Source organism: Chionomys nivalis, chromosome 16 (genome assembly GCF_950005125.1).
Source record: "Chionomys nivalis chromosome 16, mChiNiv1.1, whole genome shotgun sequence".
NCBI lineage: Eukaryota > Metazoa > Chordata > Mammalia > Rodentia > Cricetidae > Chionomys > Chionomys nivalis.
This window is the reverse complement of record NC_080101.1, coordinates 40,465,534-40,488,612: the sequence shown is the minus strand read 5'-3', so window position 1 is coordinate 40,488,612 and position 23,079 is coordinate 40,465,534. Positions and strand designations below refer to the sequence as shown.

General features: G+C 39.1%; 1 protein-coding gene across 1 annotated transcript in view; it reads right to left on the bottom strand.

Moving 5' to 3' along the window:
- Window positions 1-23,079, bottom strand: part of Fhl5 (four and a half LIM domains 5) — a 39,199-nt gene that overhangs the window by 5,569 nt on the left and 10,551 nt on the right. Inside the window, exons 2-5 of the mRNA XM_057790471.1 lie at window positions 10,400-10,570; window positions 9,400-9,574; window positions 6,188-6,357; window positions 2,118-2,304 (exon numbers count right to left, since the gene is read on the bottom strand). Of these exons, the coding sequence (XP_057646454.1) occupies window positions 2,118-2,304; window positions 6,188-6,357; window positions 9,400-9,574; window positions 10,400-10,558 (691 nt within the window). The 5' untranslated portion in view covers window positions 10,559-10,570. The remainder of the gene's footprint in view (window positions 1-2,117; window positions 2,305-6,187; window positions 6,358-9,399; window positions 9,575-10,399; window positions 10,571-23,079) is intronic.

Here is a 23,079-nt window from a genome sequence, read left to right as displayed (position 1 = left end):
GAATTCACAACTTCTGAAGATAAACACAGAGCATTCCCAGGATTCCCTATTGTGTTAACCCAGACAGTTCATTTTAAAGAAGCCTTACTTTAGGGCTTTACATATATTTAAGAAATATAAGAACGATCTGGCAGTTTTTGCAGGCATTTCAGTCTCAAGATAATCCTTAGAAATTCCTTTAGATTGACTCCTCTCATATAAACACTGTCAATTTAGATTAACCTGGAGTCTTGTCTTTTATGTTTTTGTGTAAAACTATTGGTTTCTGTCTATACTGAATGAAGCTTGGTGCAGTTGGCTGATGAAACATTTACCAGAAATACCATTTAGGCACATGGGTCTGTGATGGATCAGAATTGAACCCCATTAAGGTCAGGGCTTGCGTAGGCTCCATGAGATCCCTGTTAGCTGTTAGAATTCTTTAAGTGCTGTAAAAATATTTTAAATTACTTAACCTCTTAGTTTCCTCATCAGAGGACCACTCTTTCTAGCCCGGATCAAATGAAATTAGAGCAGACTGTGATGGGAGAATTTACTAAGTGGGTTCTGGAGTCTGATGTGTTTAAACTTCAGGATGTCCCATGTTCTAACTAAGGGCAGTGGAACTGGTAGCTGCCTCCTTTTGCAGGAGCTGCCAAATGAACAGAAGATAGAAGAGCAGAGTGGTTAGGAACACATGCTGAGAAGCCCAACAGTCTGGAACTGTTAATATGGAACCTTGTAAGCCAAAAAGGTAACATAGCTGAATGACAGAGAAAGAGGGTTTATGAGGAACAGAGAAAACCTGGCTGCTGCAATAGGGTGGTCACCGTGCTGCTTGGGAGAGTGACTTGGGAATGTGAAGGCAGCCAGATCATTTGTCACCAGCTCTCAATGTGCTTTTAGTTGTAACAATGGTTTTTATATTAGTTCTCCTCCCTAACCCTGTAAATTAAATATTGGCCAAGTAAAACCTGTCTGCTAGCCAAACACAATCTATGCACCAGTGTAAATCTGTCTACCCCGTGGGTAGACAAACAGGATTGTGCTTAAATAGTAAATATTAATTAAGGAGGACCACTTCCTCCCTTTTCAAGTAGGCAGAAAGCCTTCAAGTTTAGCTTAGCAGAGAAAATATTTTCCTTCATTAGAAAATTCATGTAGATTCAATATACACACTCACACACACACACGGGGGGGGGTAGAAATATGTGAGATCAAAAGATCAGAAGAGGAACGGGAAGAAAGGGAATAACCTTTAATTTGGTGTTACACAAACTGAGCTAAAAATGACATATGAACTAAGAATACTGAGGACAGAAATGGAAATACATCTCTGTCACATTATTAATGACAATAAGTTGCCTGGAAGAACAGTTTCTGGGTTTTCCAAGTCTCACGCTGGCTTCAGCATCTTTACCACAGGATTAATGCTTTAGAGACGGTTCTGAGGAAAACACAATATGCTCCTCCAACCCTGCGAGAAGCTGCTTAGCATGGATTGATTTGCCACCTATGTTATTTTTCAAACCATGTCTCATGCACTTTATTCTTTAGTTGAATACTATATGGTTTTCTTTCATAATCAAGTTGCTGCCAGTGAGTACAGAGAAGGCAGTAATATGTTTGTTTAAAGCATCTTAAAAAAGAAATGAAATTAATTCCTGTTCAATGTTACTCTAATCACAGTTTTGGCTATTTTATAGAATAGTTTAATTAAAACCTTTTGTGTTTTAAATCTGTTTGACTTTTGTTGGAAATAAGTAGGATTCTGATTCTGTAATAGTCCTCTGCCCTCTCAATTCCTGAGTCTCAAATTGGGCCTGCTTACCGGGGCCTTCTCTGCCTTTCAACTTACCCATTTTCCTTCCTTGGACTATGACTGTCCTTAGAAATCATACCATTCAGTTAATTAATTACTTTTTACAATGTACAAACACCCAAATTGTATCCTGTCATTTCCCTGAGGGGCCCATGTGAAATTTAAATTCACAAATGAGTATCTATTTGTGTTTCTCTCAAAAGGAAATGTAGCAGATAAAAATGTGTTTTTATTTGCATTTCCTAAATTAACGAGGTAGCATTTTACAAAGCTCTAACTGGATCATGGAAGAACCATGATGAGCCGAAGCACTTACCAGTGATGGGTTTGGTGCAGGCTGCACACTTTTTTGCATAAAGATGGTTGTAGCAATCCAAGCAGAATGGGAAATCATCCCTGGACATAAATGCCTCCTCACAAAGCTCTTTCCTGCAGCCGCTGCACAGAAAGCACTCTTTATGCCATAACTGGTCACGGAAGGTTATCCCACCGGAAGTTATCACCTGCCAAGGCATTAGCAGAAGGCAATGAGTGGGTGCCTGTGCAATTCAGACATTCTCACGATGCTTCTCCATGCCTACACTTGGTGCTCTGAACTCTATTCCCTTGCATTAGGGTGTTTGTTCCCTCGAACACCTCTTTAAGTTTTGGAAAACAATACGAGAAACAGAATGTTACAAGGATTGTACAGAACCTCAAAAATAAAAATAGGTCCAACTTTTTAAAAGAATGTATCAAAAAAGAGGTAGAAACCCCTTGGACCTAGGAAGATCATGAAGGAAACAGGAGCATGATTGACTTCACCTTTTTGTAAGTCTTATTTCCAACTCCAAAGATCTTTTGTTAGGGTTACCATAGCTCTACTCTACACATTTATAACAATATCTGACATTGAATAATGTTGGGAAATATGATAAAATGAAACAGAAGTCATGGTTCTTTTTTTGAAAGCTCACTGCAAGTCTGAGAGACTCAGTTGTGGGTATCCTGGGTGGAACTGATGAGCAAACACCATCATTGGGAGCAACAACTCACTTTTTACCCCGTCCCCAGTACTGGATTAGGAATGATCATTTCTAGATATTCTCAATACCTCTACATGGCATAGACTTAGTCCTTCTGTAGATGGACAGCCCTTAAGTGATGGATGACAGGGTCACTTGCTACCCTCACTGAGGAATTGCATTGAACTTGCACGTTCACCATCTGTGTGCTCAGCCATGTGAGAAAGCCATTCTAGTACTGCACTTTGAACAAAAAAGGGCTCGAATCTAATGGGTGAATTTTTCACTTCAGGTCTCAAATGGTGTACAGAGTTCGGATTCCTAGTATGAACATAAAAGTCATGAAGTCATGAGTCAGTAAGGTGTATTGAGACTCAGATGCTTATTTGTTCTTTATAATGCTGGCATGGTGTTGGGGGATTGAACCCAGGACCCTATGCGTTCCAGGAAGATATTTTATCACTTAACCCATAATACGTTCTTTTAAAAATCAATTTATTCCTCATGTTCTTTGAAAGGTGGAATCGTCTTTTTTGAGAATCAGGTTGATAGATACTGGTTAAGTATTCCAGTGTGGCTGTTTTACAATCATCTGTTTCTTCAAATCCATGGATGTTGACTTCATACAGCTGTGGAGGACACTGGAATATGTTCGTGTCTGTCTCTTACAAAGACCAAGGAAATGCGATGATGAAGATGGCTGCTACAGATCTGTATCAATTTTGATAGATTTTTAAAAATGTAAGCATACGTTAAGCTAGCTTTCTTTGCTGTCAAACATAGACATACTGTTTGTTTATTATACGGGTCTTTGAAAAAATATTCTAAACACACTTTAACCTTATATCAAGTTTCTCAGAAAGTAAAGATAATTGATAGAAGTCAAAATTTCTAGAATGAAAAAAAGCCTACTATACTGTTCTGCATAAGTAAATGAGGAGCACAAGCAGTATGTGGGAAGGAAAGCAATTTAAAATGCCTCCCACTGACTTCAAAAGCCTGACAGCAGGCACAGGCGAAATCATGCTTCCTTTGATTTGTTTGGTCAAATGATTTGTAGGCAGTGCTTAAAAGATCTGGAACTTGAAAAATGGATTCCTAACAAAATAATATATCCCAGAGCTCTGGAATATTTGGAAAAAGAAGTTTGCTGGTGATTATATTCCTTTTGAAGAAACAGACAGCAAAGATGAAGTCTAATATTTAAGCCTTGGTTGACCATTGACTTAGAACAAGTTTCTTCTCTGGTGTGTGTCTGTGTGTGTGTGTGTGTGTGTTTGTCTGTATGTGTGTGTGTATTTGTCTCTGTGTACATGTGTGTGAGTGTGCATGTCTATCTGTGCATCTCTGTAGAGGCTAGACGCTGACATTAAATATCCTTGTCTAGCACTTCCCACCTTTCTTTTAGACAAAGGCTTTCTCACTGAACTTTGAGTTCTCCATTTCATCTGACCTGGCTCTGCTTGCAGATTCGAGCCACCAGACCCAGCCTGTATGTTGGTGCTGGGATCTGAACTCTTCTTAAGGTCTACAGCATGGACTCCCCACATAGTGCCATCTCCTTAGCCTGACAGTGAGGATTGAAGACACAGTAGAGAGCCGTTAAAGAACTTGAGGACACATTTAATTTTATTTGTCTCCTGAAGAATTTGAATCTGAAGGACTTACAATTTGAACCACCAATTTCTAAGTAGAAAATTCTAGTGTAACAAAACAAAATTGGTGAGGGAAAACATAAAAGTCTGGTCGACAATAAGTTTGGTTTTATTTAAGCCAAGTTTTGCTTCTGGATTGAATCGAACAGAATCTTTCTTTAGCTTTGATCACAATCATTTATATCCAGATTTTCTTAAAGAGTGTGTAGTCTAAAAATTAAATAAAAACTAATGAGTCATCATCTGTCTACAACCCAATAAGAACATTTCATAAGCTCCTAATGGCTTCACATCCTGTCTTCCATATAGCTACAGTCTTCCGTAGCCTGAAAAATCCAGCACTTTGTCCCAGGTATCTTGAGTCTTCATAACAACATTGAAAGGAAGACTATTGTGACCAATACATTATACGAACTTCCCACAAATTTCATTAACGCGTTAGCCTAAACTGAGACCTAAGTTTGAAACCTCTCAGAACAAGAGAAGCGTACTCATTTTGTTTCCAGCATGTGCTGTAAATGCCACTGACTCTGGAAGCCATAAGGCTTCTTATGTCACGTGGTCATGGCACAGGGTTTGATTATTGCTCGAATCATCCTTTTCAAAGCCAGCATTTCTGGAAAAGCAATAGAGACTTTCAGGAAGTGAATGATCTCCCGTCTTGTTACTACTCACTGTAGCTCTCAGCTACCGTTGTGATGTAATAGGGTAATTAAAAGGCTGATGAGTGCATTGGTTACTTTCTTCCCTAGGTTACACTGGTATTACCAATAGAAGCAGAAATTTGCCGTACTCTGTATGCATACATCCATGCTTGTGTATGCACCTGGGGAAAGTGTAATGAGCTGTCCAGAAGGAAATACACAGTGTTTTTGAGAGCCGTCAAGGAAGTTAACAAATCACAGTATTCAGGAGCCAGCACAATCCCTTGTCATGATTCAGCGTTCTCCTACAACCCACAGTGCCATTTTAAACTCATGGTGCTTCATGTGTCAAGGCTTTCTTTGAGAATATCAGTATATATTTTATGAGCACAGACAGGCTTCATCAAGATGATGGACATGAGTCGCTCTTCACATAAAACCCTGGAGGATGAACTGCTAGATCATGTTTATTTCTAAAAATGACTTTTCCCTTCTGGAAAGTATGCTTTGAATGGGAAGACGAGTGAGAGGGCGCTTGCTTTTGTGCTGGAGTGGGAAATGAAGGAAATCTCAGTTCTTGGGCTTTTTGTGTCTTCAAGCGAACTGGATTTCTATCATGATCTGCCACTTACCTATCAGTCTTCTTGATAACACAAAGCCTCAAGATCAGAAGAGACTTTAGTAACTAGAAAATAAAAGGCAGGGTTTCTAGTACCTGTTCCTGTCAATCATTCTGAGGGGCAAATCCATATTTCTCTGAAACAGTTAATACTAAATGGATCAAAATTGTCATTTAGGAAGCACAGGGAAATGTAGATGTCCCAGAAAAAAGTTTCTATACAACAGTTAATGTGACTGGGAGGTCAAATCACCTGTGTTATTGAACATCAGACCCATGATCTAAGGTGGAAATTTATAGCTACTCCAAGAGCAAGACATCTTCATTATGAGAATTTTAGTTTGGGCTGTGTTGAAATTTAAAGGCTATCTCATGCATGATGGGGAAACTTCATTCCAAATATATAACAAAACAACATCAGTGTTCTGAAAGTTCCCATAGCTTTACCCTCTTTAGATAGCTACCTTCTTACAGAAGTTGCAGTAGTGAGCGAACTCCTTCTCGAAGCAGGGCACACAATAATTGCCACTCTCTTTGGAGATCAGAGGCTTGGTTCCTATCGGCTGTCGGCAGTGCTCACACACAAAGCAGGTTTCATGCCAGTAGTTGCCCTTAAACTCCATTTTTCGAGAACCTGGATTCCAAAGTAAGACTCTGTTAGAACAAGCTAGGCATACTTGTGTTTTCTTTAAGAAAACATGCCTCAATTATTTAAAATATTTTAAGTATAATCATAATAAACTGTATTGCTGTATAAATAAATAGTAAAAAACTTTTAGAAAAACATTTTGTAGTTTCTAAGATATTCCTTAGAGAAAAGAAAAATTGCTACAGTTCTGCTAGATCATGCACAGAAAACCCCTGTAGTTTCTGCAAAAGTTATGGGGGAGCCCTGCATGTCGTGATTTGGACTGGTTCATGGTTCAGACAGATTGAGTCATAGCTGTCATTAGATGCATAATTATAAATGCCCAGGGCACTACTTCTGTGATACAGGTTATGGAAATGGCTTCTGAATTTATTTGACTTTATATTAATAATAGTGGTAGCAGTAATATTGATTAGAGTGCTTCCAGGCGGGGTTGACTGATTCATGTTCTTATGCTGCTGTCCACAGGGATAGGAAAGAGAGAGAGAGAGAAAGAGAGAGAAGATTTTAAGAGCCAGGGGAACAAAACTCTGCCGTGAGATTAATTATGAGTTATCAGTTATGAGTGCCTTTTGGTATGAGAAGGTAGCTACACCAGTGTAATCTCAACAGCATGGCTTCCTAAACAAGACCTGAACAATTCCAACAACAGCTGATGTTCTAACACAGATGGGGAAAATGTCATGGGGCCCCACCACTAAGTGAAGAGCTATGACTAACAGCTGTTGAGATGTGGACAGAGGGATTGTTATTATTTCCTAGGGATGAGCCCCTGGTCAGTTATCTGATCCTACACAAACCTGCAGGAAACCCTGAAAGCCTTCAACAGTCTGTATTTATATACCTGTTTGGGTTTATGTCTGTAGCAACAAAGGTTAATGACAAAGAGATTGCAAATCTGAGAGAGGGACAAAGCTAGGAGGGGTATGGAAGTAAACAGAGAATTCTCAACAGAAGATTCCCAAATGGCCAAAAGATATTTAAGGAAATGTTCAACATCCTTAGCCATTAGGGAAATACAAATCAAAACGACTCTGAGATACCATCTTACACCTGTCAGAATGACTAAGATCAAAAACACCAATGATAGCTTATGTTGGAGAGGATGTGGAGTAAGGGGAACACTCTTATCCATTGCTGGTGGTGCAAACTTGTACAACCTCTTTGGACATCAGTATGGTGCTTTCTCAGAAAACTGGAAATCAACTTACCTCAGGATTCAGAAATACCACTCTTGGGCATAAGCCCAAAAGATGTTCAATCATACCACAAGGGCATTTGTTCAACTATGTTCATAGCAGCATTACTTGTAATAGCCAGAACCTGGAAACAACCTAGATGCCCTTTAACTGAAGAATGGATAAAGAAAATGTGGCACATTTACACATTAAAGTACTAGTCAGCAGAAAATAAAAAAAAAAGGACACCTTGAATTTTGCATGTAAATAGATGGAATTAGAAAAAACTATTCTGAGTGAGGTAACCCAGACCCCAAAAGATGAATATGGTATGTACTCACTCATAAGTGGATACTAGCTATAAACAAAGGACATTGAGCCTGTAGTTCATGATCCTAGAGAAGCTAAGTAATAAGGTAAACCCAAAGAAAAATACCTGGAATTTGGAAACAGACAAGATTGCCTGACAAAATTGGGAACATGGGGGTGGGGGGAGAAGGGAGGGTGGAAGGGGAAGAAGAGGGGTAAAGGGGAAGGGTGAGGAAAACTTGAGGAAATGGGGTAGTCAAGATGGAGGAAGGTCAGAGATGAGAGCAAGGAAAGAGATATCTTGACTGAGGGAGTCATTATAGGGTTAGCCAAAACCTGACTCCAGAGAAATTCCCAGGAACCCACAAGGATGATCCCAGCTAAAACCCTAAGCAATAGAAGGGAGGGGTCGCAATCTTGACTTGCCCTGTAGTCAGACTGATGAATATCTTAAAAACCACCAGAGAGCATCATCTAGCAACTGATGGAAACAAAGGCAAAGACCCGCATTGGAGCACTGTACTGAGCTCCTGAGGTCTAGTTGAAGAGTGGGAGGAATAAGAATGTGAGCAAAGCTCAAGACCGTGATGTGTTCACCCACTGAAACAGTCTACCTGAGCTAGTGGGAGCTCTCCAACTACAGCTGGACTGGGAAGGAACAAGCATAGGACCAAACTAGTCCCTGTGAATGTGGTTGATAGTTACATGGCTGGGGCAGATTGTGGGGTCACTGACAAAGGCACCAGGATTTATCCCTACTGCATGTACTGGCTTTTGGGAACCTATTCTCTTTGGGTTGATTCCTTGCTCAGCCTGGATATAGTGGGGAGGGCCTTGGACCTTCCACAGGGCTGTGTGCCTTGTCCTCTATGAGGACTGGATGGGAGTAGTGTGTGGGGGGGTATGTGGAGGGAGTGGGGGGAGGGGAGGGAGTGGGAACTTGGACTGGTATGTATAGTAAAAACAAAAAGGATAGTATCTTTTCTTTTTCATATACACATGAAAAAAAGAAAAGGCGAAACTGGTAAAAAGGGCTTTCTGCTATGCCTAATGACTTAAGTTTGATCCCTGGATCCCACTTCATGGAAAGAGAGAAATGACTTATAAAAATTGTCCTCTGACACTCCCCACAACAGTAAAACAATAGACACAATGAATGAATGAATAGACTGATTAAAAAATGAGGACTATCTCCAATGTCTGATAAAGAATGATCCCTTTTAATGCCATTGGTTATGCTCAGGACCGAGCATTTTCCGTTGTGTTTCTGATGCAAGCTTTATCCCTTAGAGCTGTCTCTTGCTCAACATGTTTCTGTGAATTAGGTTATATGAAAATAAAATATTGAACACTGTAATAACATTACAAAATTAAAGAGCACTGTAATATGCTTAGATCAAGAAGAATAGATGATAGGACTTAGAGAAAACAGGCAAGAACATTGATTGACTTTCTCAAACCAGTGTTGTGGGGCACCAGTGCTGGAGGAAGACTGCTGAGGCTTCCTTGGGCAGAGCCAGGAGCTGGGTTTGGATCTCACCTGGCATGATGTTTCTCTTGCAGTGGAAGCACTTGGAGGAACACTCGTTAGAATAACAGTCTGTGCAGAGCAGGCGTTCATCCTTGGCAACAAAAGGCTTTTCCACCAAAGAGTGGTCGCATTTGGTGCACTTGAAGCAACCTTCATGCCAGTGACGGTTTTTGTAACAAAGATCCTTTGAGACAGTAAATAAAGTCAATTAGATGGGCTTGCAATGAAACAAGCCATTTTCTAAGACAAGTTGGGACACCCTTGGGACCCTAGTAGCAATAGGTTGTACCACTAGCTGGAGGGAACGTTGTTGATATCATTATCTCTAGAAAGACTCTCTGGAGTAATCAAGAGCAAAAGCCTGGGGCCTGTTTTATTGGTCACTAAAGGCCACTGAAAAAGAACCTCATTGGAATTTGTTAAGTTTCTCTGTTGTTCTTTTATAACCTACAAGAAAACATTACAGGGATCATTTTAATTTTTAGGTTACAGAATCTTATTATTCCTTGGGACTTCAAGCAAAGAAATGACAATACTTAGTTAAAGCAAAGGTGAGAAAGAAAGAAAATAACAAGCCCAGAGGAGGAAGTGTGAAGTGCAAAGCAGCAGTCTCGGGGCTAAAGGAGTCAAGGCAGATTTTGAAGTTGGAAAGCACAGGCTTTGAAATTTTTGTGTTTCCAAATTCTTTTTTAAATGTATTTTTTTGCATATATTAGCTATTCCACAAGTGGCTCAATATTTAGTTGTAAAACTCTGGGGACATAATTTAACTTCTTTAAATTTTTACTCATCCTAAAAACTACCACACATGCATATACCTAAAGGAAAAAGTTGTCCTAAGAATAATGTAAGATTAAAACATTCATTCCACAGCACTACACATCGGCACTTGATATGATAATACAGTACAAAATGTGGGCAGAAAGTCCACATGCAGAGACAAGGGCCACTCTGAAGCAGTTACACATCCTTCATAAGCAGTGACGGTGTCAACTGGAGTGATGCCTACCTTAGAATCTGATTCAATTGGCTCTTTGCACTGCTCACAATAGTTAGAAAAGATCCGATCATAGCAGGAGACACAGTAGAGATGATCATCCTTGAGTACGTACTTCTTCCCAAGAAGGGATGTCGTGCAGTATTGGCATTCAAATTGAGTACTTGCCATTTCTGTTTGGTCCTGTGGATAAGAAAATAATTCTTAAACATAAAACAAAGTATCATTTCAAATGGTAAGTCCTTTATAAAATGTGTCTCAAGCCCTTGAATTTATATATTACTAGGCAAAAATTCCTAAATTTTGGAATTATGGTGATTTAGGAAAGGCTACTCTTCCATCTTGGCATTTCTTTTGTATGCCTTTTCTCTTAGAAGTAAAATCAGCTGAATTGTGAAACAAAAATCTTTTTTTTTCACCATGTACTAATGTAGAAATCAATAAAATGCAATATCTGCAGAACATGTCACAGAAAACATGATAATATGACCTGTAGACTGGGTGTTTAAAACTGGCATTACGTAACCATCTCAAGAGAGTTCTGGAAGTGGGATTTGATAGAAGTAACAATTCTTTTTTATTCAAACTTGAATAATTAGTATGTTGCTATATTTACTGTATTTCCTACTCCTAACCTCTCCTAGGAGTCCTAACAAGGGTCTTCTATATTAATCTGAACCCTTCCTAGACCATATACTTCTCTACTGGGACACCCTCACCTGCTGTTCTAATGACAACTCTAAAAAATGCTTCCTGCTACCTTTAGTCACCTGGAATTCTGCATTTAAATGGCCCCACCAAGTTAAAAACACAAACTCCTTTGCAGGTGTGATTCAGTCCACATGCTATGCTTTCAAGGCTTTGGTTGAGCAATGTCCCAGGTATGGGGATTCCAAGAAAACCTATCGGATTATTTAAGCTTTGGGGTGAAACCAGCACGTGTATGGTATGAGTTGCACAACAGCCTCCAGCAGAATGAAAACTGACAAAAATACAAAGCTAGAGCTAGAGTAAGATTTCGGGTTATTTTATGAAATAACCAAAAACAATAGCAAAAAAAAAAAAAATAGAACTTGCAATCTCTAGTTTTGTTGAAATGTTTTCTTATTCTCCAATTTAGATTTCTTTTATTTAAAAAGACAGCAGATCAGGAAATTAATATGGTGCTTTAGAATATTTTGAGGCTAATTTGAATCTAATCCATGTAAAGTGCTATCCTAAAATATTTCTATTTTATTTTAGTAATGAAGCTTTCAGCAGAGTTTCTTGGCAAATTCGCACTGTCATTAGTTCTGTGTGTATTCTGTCTGTATTGGCTTCGCTTTTCACTCTTTACAACTAAGTAGGGAAAGAATGAGGATCTGGAACACAGGGGTCTTTCCCAGGAAAGATACAAACTCAGCCTAGAGAGTTCCCAATGGGATATGGCCAAAATTATCACAAGGAACACTGAATTCCCTATTTGATTAATTTCACAGAAATGTCCATTCCTAGTGAGTACAAACATATTCAAAGGGCTCTGAAAACAGCAGGAAAATAGATCTGATTCCCCTGAAATGATAAAAAATACATTTTAAATTACATTTACAGTGATCAGATCAAGTGTTTAATCTCCACAGTAGATATGGTACTTTTAAGGCATGGAAATGTCATTTTCATTGTGAATATGTATTCAGTTTAAAATGCACACAGGACCACCATGAAGAGTGGGTTCCCTCCTAGACTGGTTATACTTAAGAAAGGATTCTGAGAATACTTACTGGGGTGGATAAGGCATACAGGAAAACCTTGAAGTTTTAGTTTTGGGACCTCTGATGAAATGGGGTGAGGTTAGATAAAAAGATGAATCTTTTAATGAAATTTTATTACCCTCCACTTTTTTTGTAGGCACCATTTTGTATTTTCTTCCTTTCTCTGTCTATGAAATCAATATGTTTTTAATGGGAGAATTGTGTTCCTGCACAAGATAAACAGCCTGTTTGTAATCCTTGTCCACAGTGTGGAGGAGGATGGAGGAACAGAGTATCCTTTCCCAGTACTACTTGCCAAAGACACTAGGAGTGGTTTTTTTCAAAGATTTTAAATGCTAGAGCAAACCTGATTTGTGATTAGGAGCCTGAAGAACTATTAGTGTTACTCATGTGTCGCCCAGATCATGATCAATCATCCTTCCACAAGGAATGCTCAAAAGCCCCACCCTGCACCAATACTTTGTAAGTCAGCCATTGGAAATAATATGTAAGCAATTTCCTAAGTCTATAATCTACTATTACATGGATGACATTTTGTTATCTGAGTCAAATGCAGATACTTTAGAAAGGATATTTGAAGAAATAAAGTTTTGCCTAAATGGGGATTAAAAGTTGCTCCTGAAGATATTCAAAGAGGAGATTCTGTTAATGACCTAGGTTATAAAATAGGGTTACAGAAAATTAAAACACAAAAGGCACAAATTAGGAGAGACCAGTTGTGGACTTAATGATTTTCAAAGATTATTAGGAGACATTTCCAGTCTATGACCAGCTGTTGGAATAACACCTGATCTAATAATTCATTTAAACAAAACCTTAAATGGTAATAAAGACTTGAATAGTCCAAGAAAATTAACAGCTGAAGCAGAAAAAGAATTAACAATTGTTGAAGAGAAATTACAGGAGGCACATATGGATAGGTGAATCCAAATCTTAATTGCATTCTAGTCATATTCCCTTCCAAAATTTCTTCCATAGGAATTTTAATGCAGAGGGATGTTCTTAGAATGGACCTTCTTAGCACATAAACCAAGTAAAAAATTAAAAACTTATGTGGAAAAGGTCTCTAAATTAATTATAAAAGGTAAACTGAGACTTCGTCAATTAGCAGGTATAGACTGAGCAGAGATTATAATGCCTTTCACTGCTGGTGAAATAAAAAAGTTATGGGAAGACAATAAACCATGGCAAAGAGCTTGTGCTAATTTTTTGGAAGAAATTAATAACAATTATCCCAAAAGCAATAGATTTAACCTTATAAAGAAAACTTCTTAGATTCTTCCTCAAACTGTACATGATGCACCAATAACTGTAGCTTGTACATTTTATACTGATGCAAATAAATCAGGGAAGGCAGGTTACAAATCAGAAGATTTCAGTAAGGTGGAACAGAACCCTTTTAATTCTGTCCAGAAGGCAGAATTATATGCTATTCTTATGGTACTATGGGATTTTAAAGAACCTCTCAATATAGTTACTGATTCACAATATGCAAAAAGAGTTTTTTGCATATTAAAACCACTAAATTTATACCAAATGATACAAATTGACTTCATTATTCATTCAGGTGCAAGAAATAATCAGGAATAGACTTTGTCCTACATACATAACACATATCCAATCCCATGTGTGTCTGCCAGGTCCTCTATCACAAGGTAACAGAGAAATTGATCAGTTATTGATTGGAAGTGTGTTACAGGCCTCTGAATTTCATAAAAGAAATCATGTCAATAGCAAAGGTTTAAAGAAAGAATTTCCTATTACATGGTAACAAGCTAAGGAGATTATAAAGAGATGCCCTACTTGTTCTTTCTACAACCAAACATCATTGCCTGCAGGGAGTAACCCTAAGGGTACTCAAAGGAATGAAATCTGGCAGATGGATGTGTTCCACTTTATGGAATTTGGTAAAATTAAAATATGCACCACACCATAGACATGTATTCAGGTTTTCAATGGGCAACTGCCTTGAGCTCGGAAAAGACTAATTCAGTAATCACACACTTATTAGAAGTTATAGTGTCATGGACATTCCTGCACAAATAAAGACAGACAATGGTCCAGCATATGTATCTAATAAAATGAAACGTTTTCTTGCCTATTATAATATAAAGCACATTATAGGTCTACCAAACAATCCTACAGGTCAGGCAGTTATAGAAAGTTCAAATTGAACTATAAAGGATATGCTGAGCAAACAAACAGGGATAGAAAATACCCCCAAAATAGATTTATAATGCTTTATTAACCTTAAATTTTCTTAATGTCAATGAGAAAGGAACAGCAGCAGCAGAGAGGCACTGGATAATGAAAAAAACTTCTGAATTGAATTAACCAGTGTATTTCAACGATGTGTTGACCTCACAATGGAAACCAGATGTGCTACGCTGGGGAAGGGGTTTTGCTCTTCTTTCTACAGAAGAAGACAAACTATGGATACCATCAAAATTAATAAAGATTTGCATTACAAGGAGAAACCTCTTCAAAAAGTGAAATGACAGCTCATCCACAATGGTGACAACCATATAGGTGGTAAGGAAACCATATAGGGTTGGGGCAGGGTTCTGTTCTTATCTTTACAGGAAAATACACATCTTCAAAAAATTCAAGAGACCCTGAATGTTTGGATGCTGACAGAATGAAAAATAACTCTCCAATAAGGATCATCGAGAAAAAGGAATATGATTTATGAGGTCAGGTGTTTAATACACACACACACACCACACACACACACACACACACACATATATAATAATCTAATTGGTTCATCAAATTTCACTTTGGTCATATTCTTTCTGTAGATTCTCTATCTGTAGTGAGCCTAGAAAGAATATCACATAATATGTGTAGAGAGCCGTGTGGAGTCACACCTGATGGCTATGTGTAGAGAGCAGCGTGGAGTCGCACCTCATGGTGCTGGCTCCCGCCCTCCGATCCCGAAAGCGAGTGCTTTCTGTGATAATCAACTTCTAATATGTACTAGGCCTGACTTATGCTATTATCACGCAATGACTGTCAGCTGCTTGCATATGCGTGGACCTATGAGCAGTGCCCACCTGGCAATCCAGGATTGGTAGCCCATGCCTACTGAAGGGCTGGGAGAGGTTTGCCCTAGGAGAGAGGAAGGAGAGAGGGAGAGAAAGAGAAGGGAAAAGATTGCTGTGAATGGAGTCCTGAAATAAACTGCTTAGCAAGAAGAGCTCCGGTGTTGCGCGTCTTCCTTGCTGGACGAGGGGGCTGTGACAAATATGCTTTATGTTTACAAGTGGGTTGGGAGCAATGAATGATCACCACCCATTCTGGATGCCTACAGTCAGTTTCCCAGGTGCCAGAAGTAGCTTTTGGATGTTAATGGCAGTAGTAATGGTGAAGTTAGAGGCAACAATTGGGCAAGGGTAGGGAGCTGACTTATAAATCATAGGGTAGAATAGATGTGAACAGTGCCACCTTTGCTATAATAGAAACAGTAGCAATTATACTGCATGGAGTTTCCCAAAAGCTGCACACTATTTTAACAAATGCATGTAGGTTCTTTACATCTTCACTACAATAGCCCAAAGCTCCAAAGCCAATTATAAATTTTTCTCATTTGGCAAGTGAAGAAAGTATTTTCTGGAGCCAAGATCACTTGGATGATGAAATGCAGGATCTAGAAACGCAAATCTGCACCTTTTAGAACCTGGAGCTGAAAACCTGCATAAACTTCTCTGTCTTTGAGATTACAGGGAAGGGCTAACATAACTGGGAAGCACACTTGTAGATACAAGGCATTTTTAGACAAGGACAAGAAATGTATGCCAAGTGGCATAAATCATATGTATGATTTACATAATCGTATCTTGTTACAGGCAGGGATATGTTCTGAGAAATGTGTCATTAATCAATTCCATTATTGCAGTAGTGGCTAGAGATTGTTTACACAAGTGTAGATGGTACAATCCATCACACACACACAGGCTATATGCTGTACCCTGCCAAATGTGCAGTCTGATGAAATGGAGAACAGGAGAGGGCAAGACAGGTTTTTAGAGATTGGGAGAAGTAATACAATAGCACATTCATGTACCTACTTCTGGGATTCTGAGAAGCATAGGGGATGAGTGAGAACACAAGCAGGAGGGAGGGAGGGATGGGGGCATTTGCAGTGCTCAGGCTGGAGGTGATGTCCATCTGACTCAGAAGAGATTAAAGCGAGGTGTGTGAAGGTGAGTCACGATGCAGTATGACCTCACCATGTCTTGAGGAGTCAGAAAGAACCATCCTCAGCACTCGGGAGGCAGAGGCAGGCGGATCTCTGTGAGTTCGAGATGGTCTACAGAGCTAGTTCCAGGACACGCTCCAAAGCCACAGAGAAACCCTGTCTCGAACCATCCTGAGATTTCACGCCTGGGTCCTTCCAGGATTAGTGTGTTACAGAAGATGGGGCATGGAAGAAAACCAATTGAGAGACAAGATTAATTCAAATTGATGTGAGCTGATTTTGAAGAACTGAACTTGAGAGGCATCAGGCTGCCTGTCCACAAACTTAGAGTGTTGCACTAAAGCAAGGCTGGCTTTTGTCATCGCTGAGCCATTTGATGCTGGCTGGGGGACGGGGGAAGCCGACATTAAGATAGTGGATGAGTCTATCAGAAAAAAATTGCAGTACAGAAAAGGAGAAAAGGTAAAAGGCTTGTGGATAAACACAAGCTGCGGAGTGTGAAAGGAACAAAACAGGCAGGGAAAGCCACTGTACTGCGGTAGACAAAGGAAATAAGAGCATTACAAAGGAACACAGTAGTGCAGGTTAAGGACAACTTCAATAGGGGCAAAAAGGCACTTGCAAGATAGTTTTTCTTTAATACTAGTTGATGCCAGATTTCAGAGTTAAAACTTAATTGCAAAGTTTTGTTGAAAGTTTGGGAAAATTGCATGCACAAAAATGTTCTTCTAGAAATAAAAAGCAAAATAAAATACATTTCGGACCTGTCAAAAGAAGAAGTCAGAGTTACAAACAGTAAGAAATCAGCAAGCTAGTAAAAGGAAGAAGCTCAGAGGAGCCGCTTCTTCGCAGAAGGCTTCCCTGCTATGGTGACCATGACAATTAGTGAAGACTGAGTTCTCCTAAGGTCTTCCTTTGGGTTTTTGTTTAAAAGACTAAGGTCAACAATGAAATTTGGTTAGTAGTGCCCAGGACCTGGCTTGAATAGACACACACACACACACACAATATGAGGATTTTTCTGTCATTCCAGATTTGAAAAGTTCCAAAGATAGAATAAAATGAAGGGCAAAGAGAGGATAGGAAAGAAAGATATTGACTGTATCTTAATTAGTCTTGTGACTCACAAACAAGCTAAAAGTTATTGGGATTTAAAGTTTGGTTTAAAACCACTTCAATCAAAATCTCACTGGATTTTTTTCAAAAACAAGGACGGCATATTGTTTTGTCAATCTTGGTTCCAATTCAGGTGTGAGTGTGTAAAGTGGAGGAATGGCAGAAACCAGGAAAGTAAAAAGGGACCCTGCACGTTGGGGAGAAAGAGCTCTGAGAAAAGAACAGAAATTAGCAAAGAATGCCTGTAGCCGGTACTTCTGTTTAGCTTCCCCATAAGTCATAAACTACATCAAAGTAAGTAAAGGAAAACAAGAACAGTGACAGCAAAACCAAGAATGGAGAGAAACAAATGCATTGCTTATTGGTAACCTGATTGGGGAATCAAGTGTTCAAGTATGTCTTCAGGTTATCAGAATGGATAAATTGTGTACGTGAAAAATTTATTCTATTATCATTCAACAGCAATAGAGAGAAAAAAATATCGAGTGATTTTGAAGCATCATAACTTCTCACTTATTGAACCATTACATAGAAAGTTGTAAAAGCTTTGAGAGACTATAAAGAAACCCCCGAAAAGTGGAAGGATAGAAGGTATCTATGGAGTTGAAGAGCCATTGTTCTGCATCTGCTGCTTTTTCTCTACTTGCTCTACAGGTCAAACTAAAACAGTGTTGGGCTATTTTTGGTAGCATTTATGAACTTGTTCTAAAACCCACATAGGAACATGAAGCCCAAGAATGATCAAATCACTTTCAATCAAGGACAAGATCGGAATCTTCCAGAGTCAGATGTAAGGCCAGTGCGGAGCAATTGCAGCCCACAGCGTGGCACAAACACAGTGTCAGCAGCACAGATCCTTGAGAAGGGGGCGGGGGCTCAGAAATTAACCCCACACAGACAGACATGTGACCGGAAACAGTGTTACACACAACATGTTGTAAAGGTCTGTTGACCAAGATGAGTGACAAGGGACAATTTTTTTTTTTCAGAAATGGCCCTGGGGCAAGTGAACTTCCAAGTGGAAAAACAGGAAATTCGACAACTACTATTTCCCTTCATGTGAAAATATCATTTCTGCCAGACTATAAGGTAGGAGAAACAAAAACTTTGACAATACAGACTGTCTCATGGACATGTCAATAAGAACATGCTCTTAAGACAGAAAAAGTACATTCATGGAATCCATGTTAAGTTACAGGTAAGAACGTCTGTTTGACAAGAAGTCAAATTAGTGAAAATAAACCACAGAATAGAAGAAGGTCTTGCAAGCTGCTTATCCATTGAGAGCCCACATCTGGATGTGCATATAAAGGAGTCCTACAAACTCATAATGGAGAAGAGGTGGGCAGCTGAAGACAGACCCAAGGAAATGTATTAATGGAGAGCCAGGAGTGCTACTTGGAAACATTCTCAGTTAATTCACAGCTACTGAAAGAGTTCGGCAGGCTCTACTATACCAATAGATAAATAATAACAATTATATATGCATGCTCAGTACAATAGACTATCCATATATCAAAACACAGACTGAGTGTCCATGAAGGACAAAAGGACAAATAAATATATGTTTCTATGCCATCTTATCATATGGGAGTAAAATCAGATGAGGCCAGATATCCTCCCCAATCAAACTTTACATTCTGTAAAACAGGCAAGTAGCAAAGATTCCATAAATGATGTATCACTCACATAAGTTTCAACTAGCCAAACACAGTCATCAGGAAACATACACACACGCATGCATGCATACATGCACACACACATGCATGTACACACTCACAACCACCAATGCATGCATGCACACACAATTTGATAAAACAATTTTTAAGAGTATGGTGGCGATAAATATATAGCATCAGAGTTCAGATTAAATTTAACGTTTGATATTGAAAGAGGATAGAGAAGTTAGAGAAAATACTTTGAATAAACAATGACTTCTACTTTATAAAGCTGATTTGTTATTTTTATATGTTATACACATATTATATTCCTTTCTGTACATGTAATCTTTATTTTTCCTTAAAAGAGCAGATGATGACTAAGGAGGAATAGGAATACTAAGCTTTCTGTCTACTCTACTCTTTATGTCAACGCTGGCAATAATCTAGATGAATGGAGCGTAACTTGGGAAGGGCTTTGTATGCTCTTGGCACTGTCGTGAGAACAGGGAAGATGGGGAGAAGTTTGTTGACAGACACAAGAATCAACTATTGAAAGAATAGTTGTAGATGCCAAGACAGGAAGAGAAACAAGATGCTCTCTCCTCCCGTCTCCACGTTCCTTCTCCTCTGCTGTTATTACCATACCTTCTCTCTCTTCTTTGTAGAAGAAGCCCCCTCTAATCTCTTAATACTCAGGTACACCAGAACTGTGCAAAGAACTTAATTCCAATATGTAAAATGTTAGCTAATTCAGTGTCCTACACCAAGGACTATTATGCATATACATGTGTGCTCCTACTTTTTAAAATCAGAGATACAAGATTCTAAAGCAAGAGAGCTTTTACCTTTGTGGTGGAGTTGAAATCAATTTGAACCTTTGGATTTCACCAACAGTGCTGTGTTTTTAAGGAATAGTATTCCATTTGTTCTCACTTGACAGCATTGAATTATCATATATCCTTTATTAGAAACTCAATTAGAAGTCAACCCCATTAATTTGATTATAGATTCATATTTACCATGTGGGAGGTAAGGAGGGAGTAATACTGTTTAAAAATAATCATAGCAATTGCATGCCTTATATAGATAATACACAGTAAATGGTATTTAGGAAGACTTCCTTCTCTAACGCATGGTCCGTACATTGTTCATAACTTACTTGTGTATAGATGCAAACATGTGCATTTCTTAGATTCTACTAGGATTTCTGGCTTAATTTTCATTTTTTTTTCTTTTCTTTTCTTTTTTTCTTCTCAGAATGGTTTCTGGGGCTGTGGCTGAACTTTTCTAGTTGCTCACTGAGGTCTTTCATGGATTTATTTATTTAGGAATACACATGACTCAAAAACGAACAATATAAACAATAGTACAATGTTTGTGGAAAACGTTAGTAAAAGTTTCTGACATCTGAAGTGTGCTTTGTGGATGAAACTTGGGGAAAAGGACTAGACAAAGACCGTGGATCTAAATTGTCCTTCTTTGGATTGACTTGTCTTTTTCTCATTTAGAGTTTTAATTTTGAAAACCTGCTGGGAGGGCAGGCAGGTGTTAATGAGCAGCCAAGAGCACTCTGAGGCCACATTGATCAGGGGGCAGCGGGCACTACACTCTGCAAAGCGCAGGAACCATCTACACTGCATCATTAAGGACACACTGTGCTTGCTGAGGCAGATGTTTTAGGTGCTCTCATATCTTCTCTGCCTTCTTTCAGACTGTGCTCTCCCAAATAAAGCTAAACAGTTTGCACATGTGCTTGCTCTCTGCTGGAAAGGGCAGTTAACCCCGAGAGCTCAAGAAGGTCTTCCACAATGCCCAAAGAAGGTGGCTCAGACTCAGGATCTTCTTTCCTGCGTTATATTTTATTTCCACAGATTTTCCTTATTATAAAGTGTAAACTCACTCAGCATAGAAATTCTTGACTACAGTATGTCATTTTTTTTATTATTTCTCACCCTTTCTAGCTACCTCCCATGATTCCCTTCTCTCCAGATATACTATGTCCTCAGGCCTTTGAACTTCTGTACATGACTCTCTGGGATGTAATTCCCTCCTTGTGTCTCTAATAAGAAAGTAAAATAAAACAGCATACATATAACAGTACTTGATTTGTCCAACCTGATAATTCTCTGCCCCGATCGTGGTCCAGTTAAAAACCCACTCCGTGTGAAGTGTTTTATTCTCTCAGGACAGAAATGTCTCCTGTGTTCATAGTTCCACTTCTATTCGCCACATTCTGCTCATTTCTTTTTCCCAGTGTGTCTTCCTGGGTTGTTAGCTTCTCAAGGGATAAGCATCTCACTTCATCTGTGCCATCTCAGAAGGCACTGTAGGGTCTCAACAGATATATTGCAGCTGACTAAATGAATGGGAAAGCTGGAGTCTAGGACAAGTAGTGAGAAAGGCACAAGTGTAAAGAGGATTCTATTTGATGGTGTATGGATTCATATATGTGATATGTGTGGCAGGTAAGGCACAGGCGCAACAACAAAGACTAGAGAGTAGAAAGCCAAGCCCTCAAGGTCCGATAGGGCAGGGATAGTTCTGCTGCTACCCTTACAAGGGTGGCTAAGAAGACTTCAAGTGTCCTTTGAACAATGACTGGTAAAGTTATTTTATTAAAACAGCAGAAGCACATTATTACATTTAAAAGACCTTTTTTTTTTTTTCTCAACTTAGGGGCACAGATAAGCGCCAGTGAGAACGTTTCTGCATAGTTACATTTTAGTTCTGTCATGAGACCTGCACAATTGACCTTGAAGACCCTGTGATTAGGCCAGAATTGCAAGGTTATTGCTACCAGGTCTAATAGAGTTAGTACAAATGTTGTCAGTGTTGATGAGCTGCTTCATTTGGCAATATTTAGGAGAGTAAAATGCAATTAATGAGAAAAGTAAACCTTTCGAATTTATAATTCATCCACACTAGGGCAGAGAAACACAGGTACTCTTGAGCAGAACAATTCACATATATGTGCTCTATTTAGGTCTGTGCAGGGGCCTCAGCAGTGAAAGGCCATGCAAAGTTTAGGACCTCAGTCTGCTGCCCGGACCCACACAAAGGCAGGAGAACAGAAAGCCCTCCACAAGCTTGTCCTCTGACATCTCCATGTACTTTTGGCTTGTCAGTACCAACACGTATCATACACGTGTACACACACACACACACAAGCACACGCACACACACACACACACACACACACACACAAAAGCCCATGAAAGAGTTAGAAAAACTAGTAATTAAGTTCTCTCTTTAGGTTTTTCTTTCATGTTTTTCTCTGGTTCTGAGAATGGGCAAACCTATCTGTTGTTCCTTATTTGCTGGCTTGCAAATCACTCACTGTAGTGCAAACTTTTAATGTGTTGCTACAGAAGTCATTTGGTCTTTCTGGCCCCCATTTGTTTAACTACAAAATGAGACTCTTACTGGCTGCCTATGATCATACCCGAAGTACGTGTAAAAGCAGAAAACTCATGGTAAGTCAGGGGCAGGTTGCTTCGCTTGATGGAGACCCTATAAGTAGAACTGCTTCATATTTTGAAGGAGTAGCTACTTTTTTTCCTCCCCTCAAAATGCTACTGAAAAAGTAAAAGCAACTCAACAATCTTAAAATAACCAAAGCCATAACTTTGGGGCATCAATCAAAAATAATCTAAAACGAGCAACAGAGAATTGTGGTGGAATGTTTGATATTAGTCTCTAGGGAACCCTTGCAAGCCCAGATTGTTGGAAACTTGATGTTTTGTGTGGAGAGTTCAAACATGAATTCTCCAGAGAGCCAGTGAAGTACTCTCCCATGAAACAGAGCATCTGACTAGACCGTTCCATCTGCTAATTTATTCTGTGGAGATGAACAAAGAGTGAAAAGGCACTTTGTATGGTTTCATGGAGAAATTACTTTTAGAATGGTGCTGTGGTGGTATCCAGGAACTGAAACAGTTGAAATAATAGCATTCTCAACAAGAC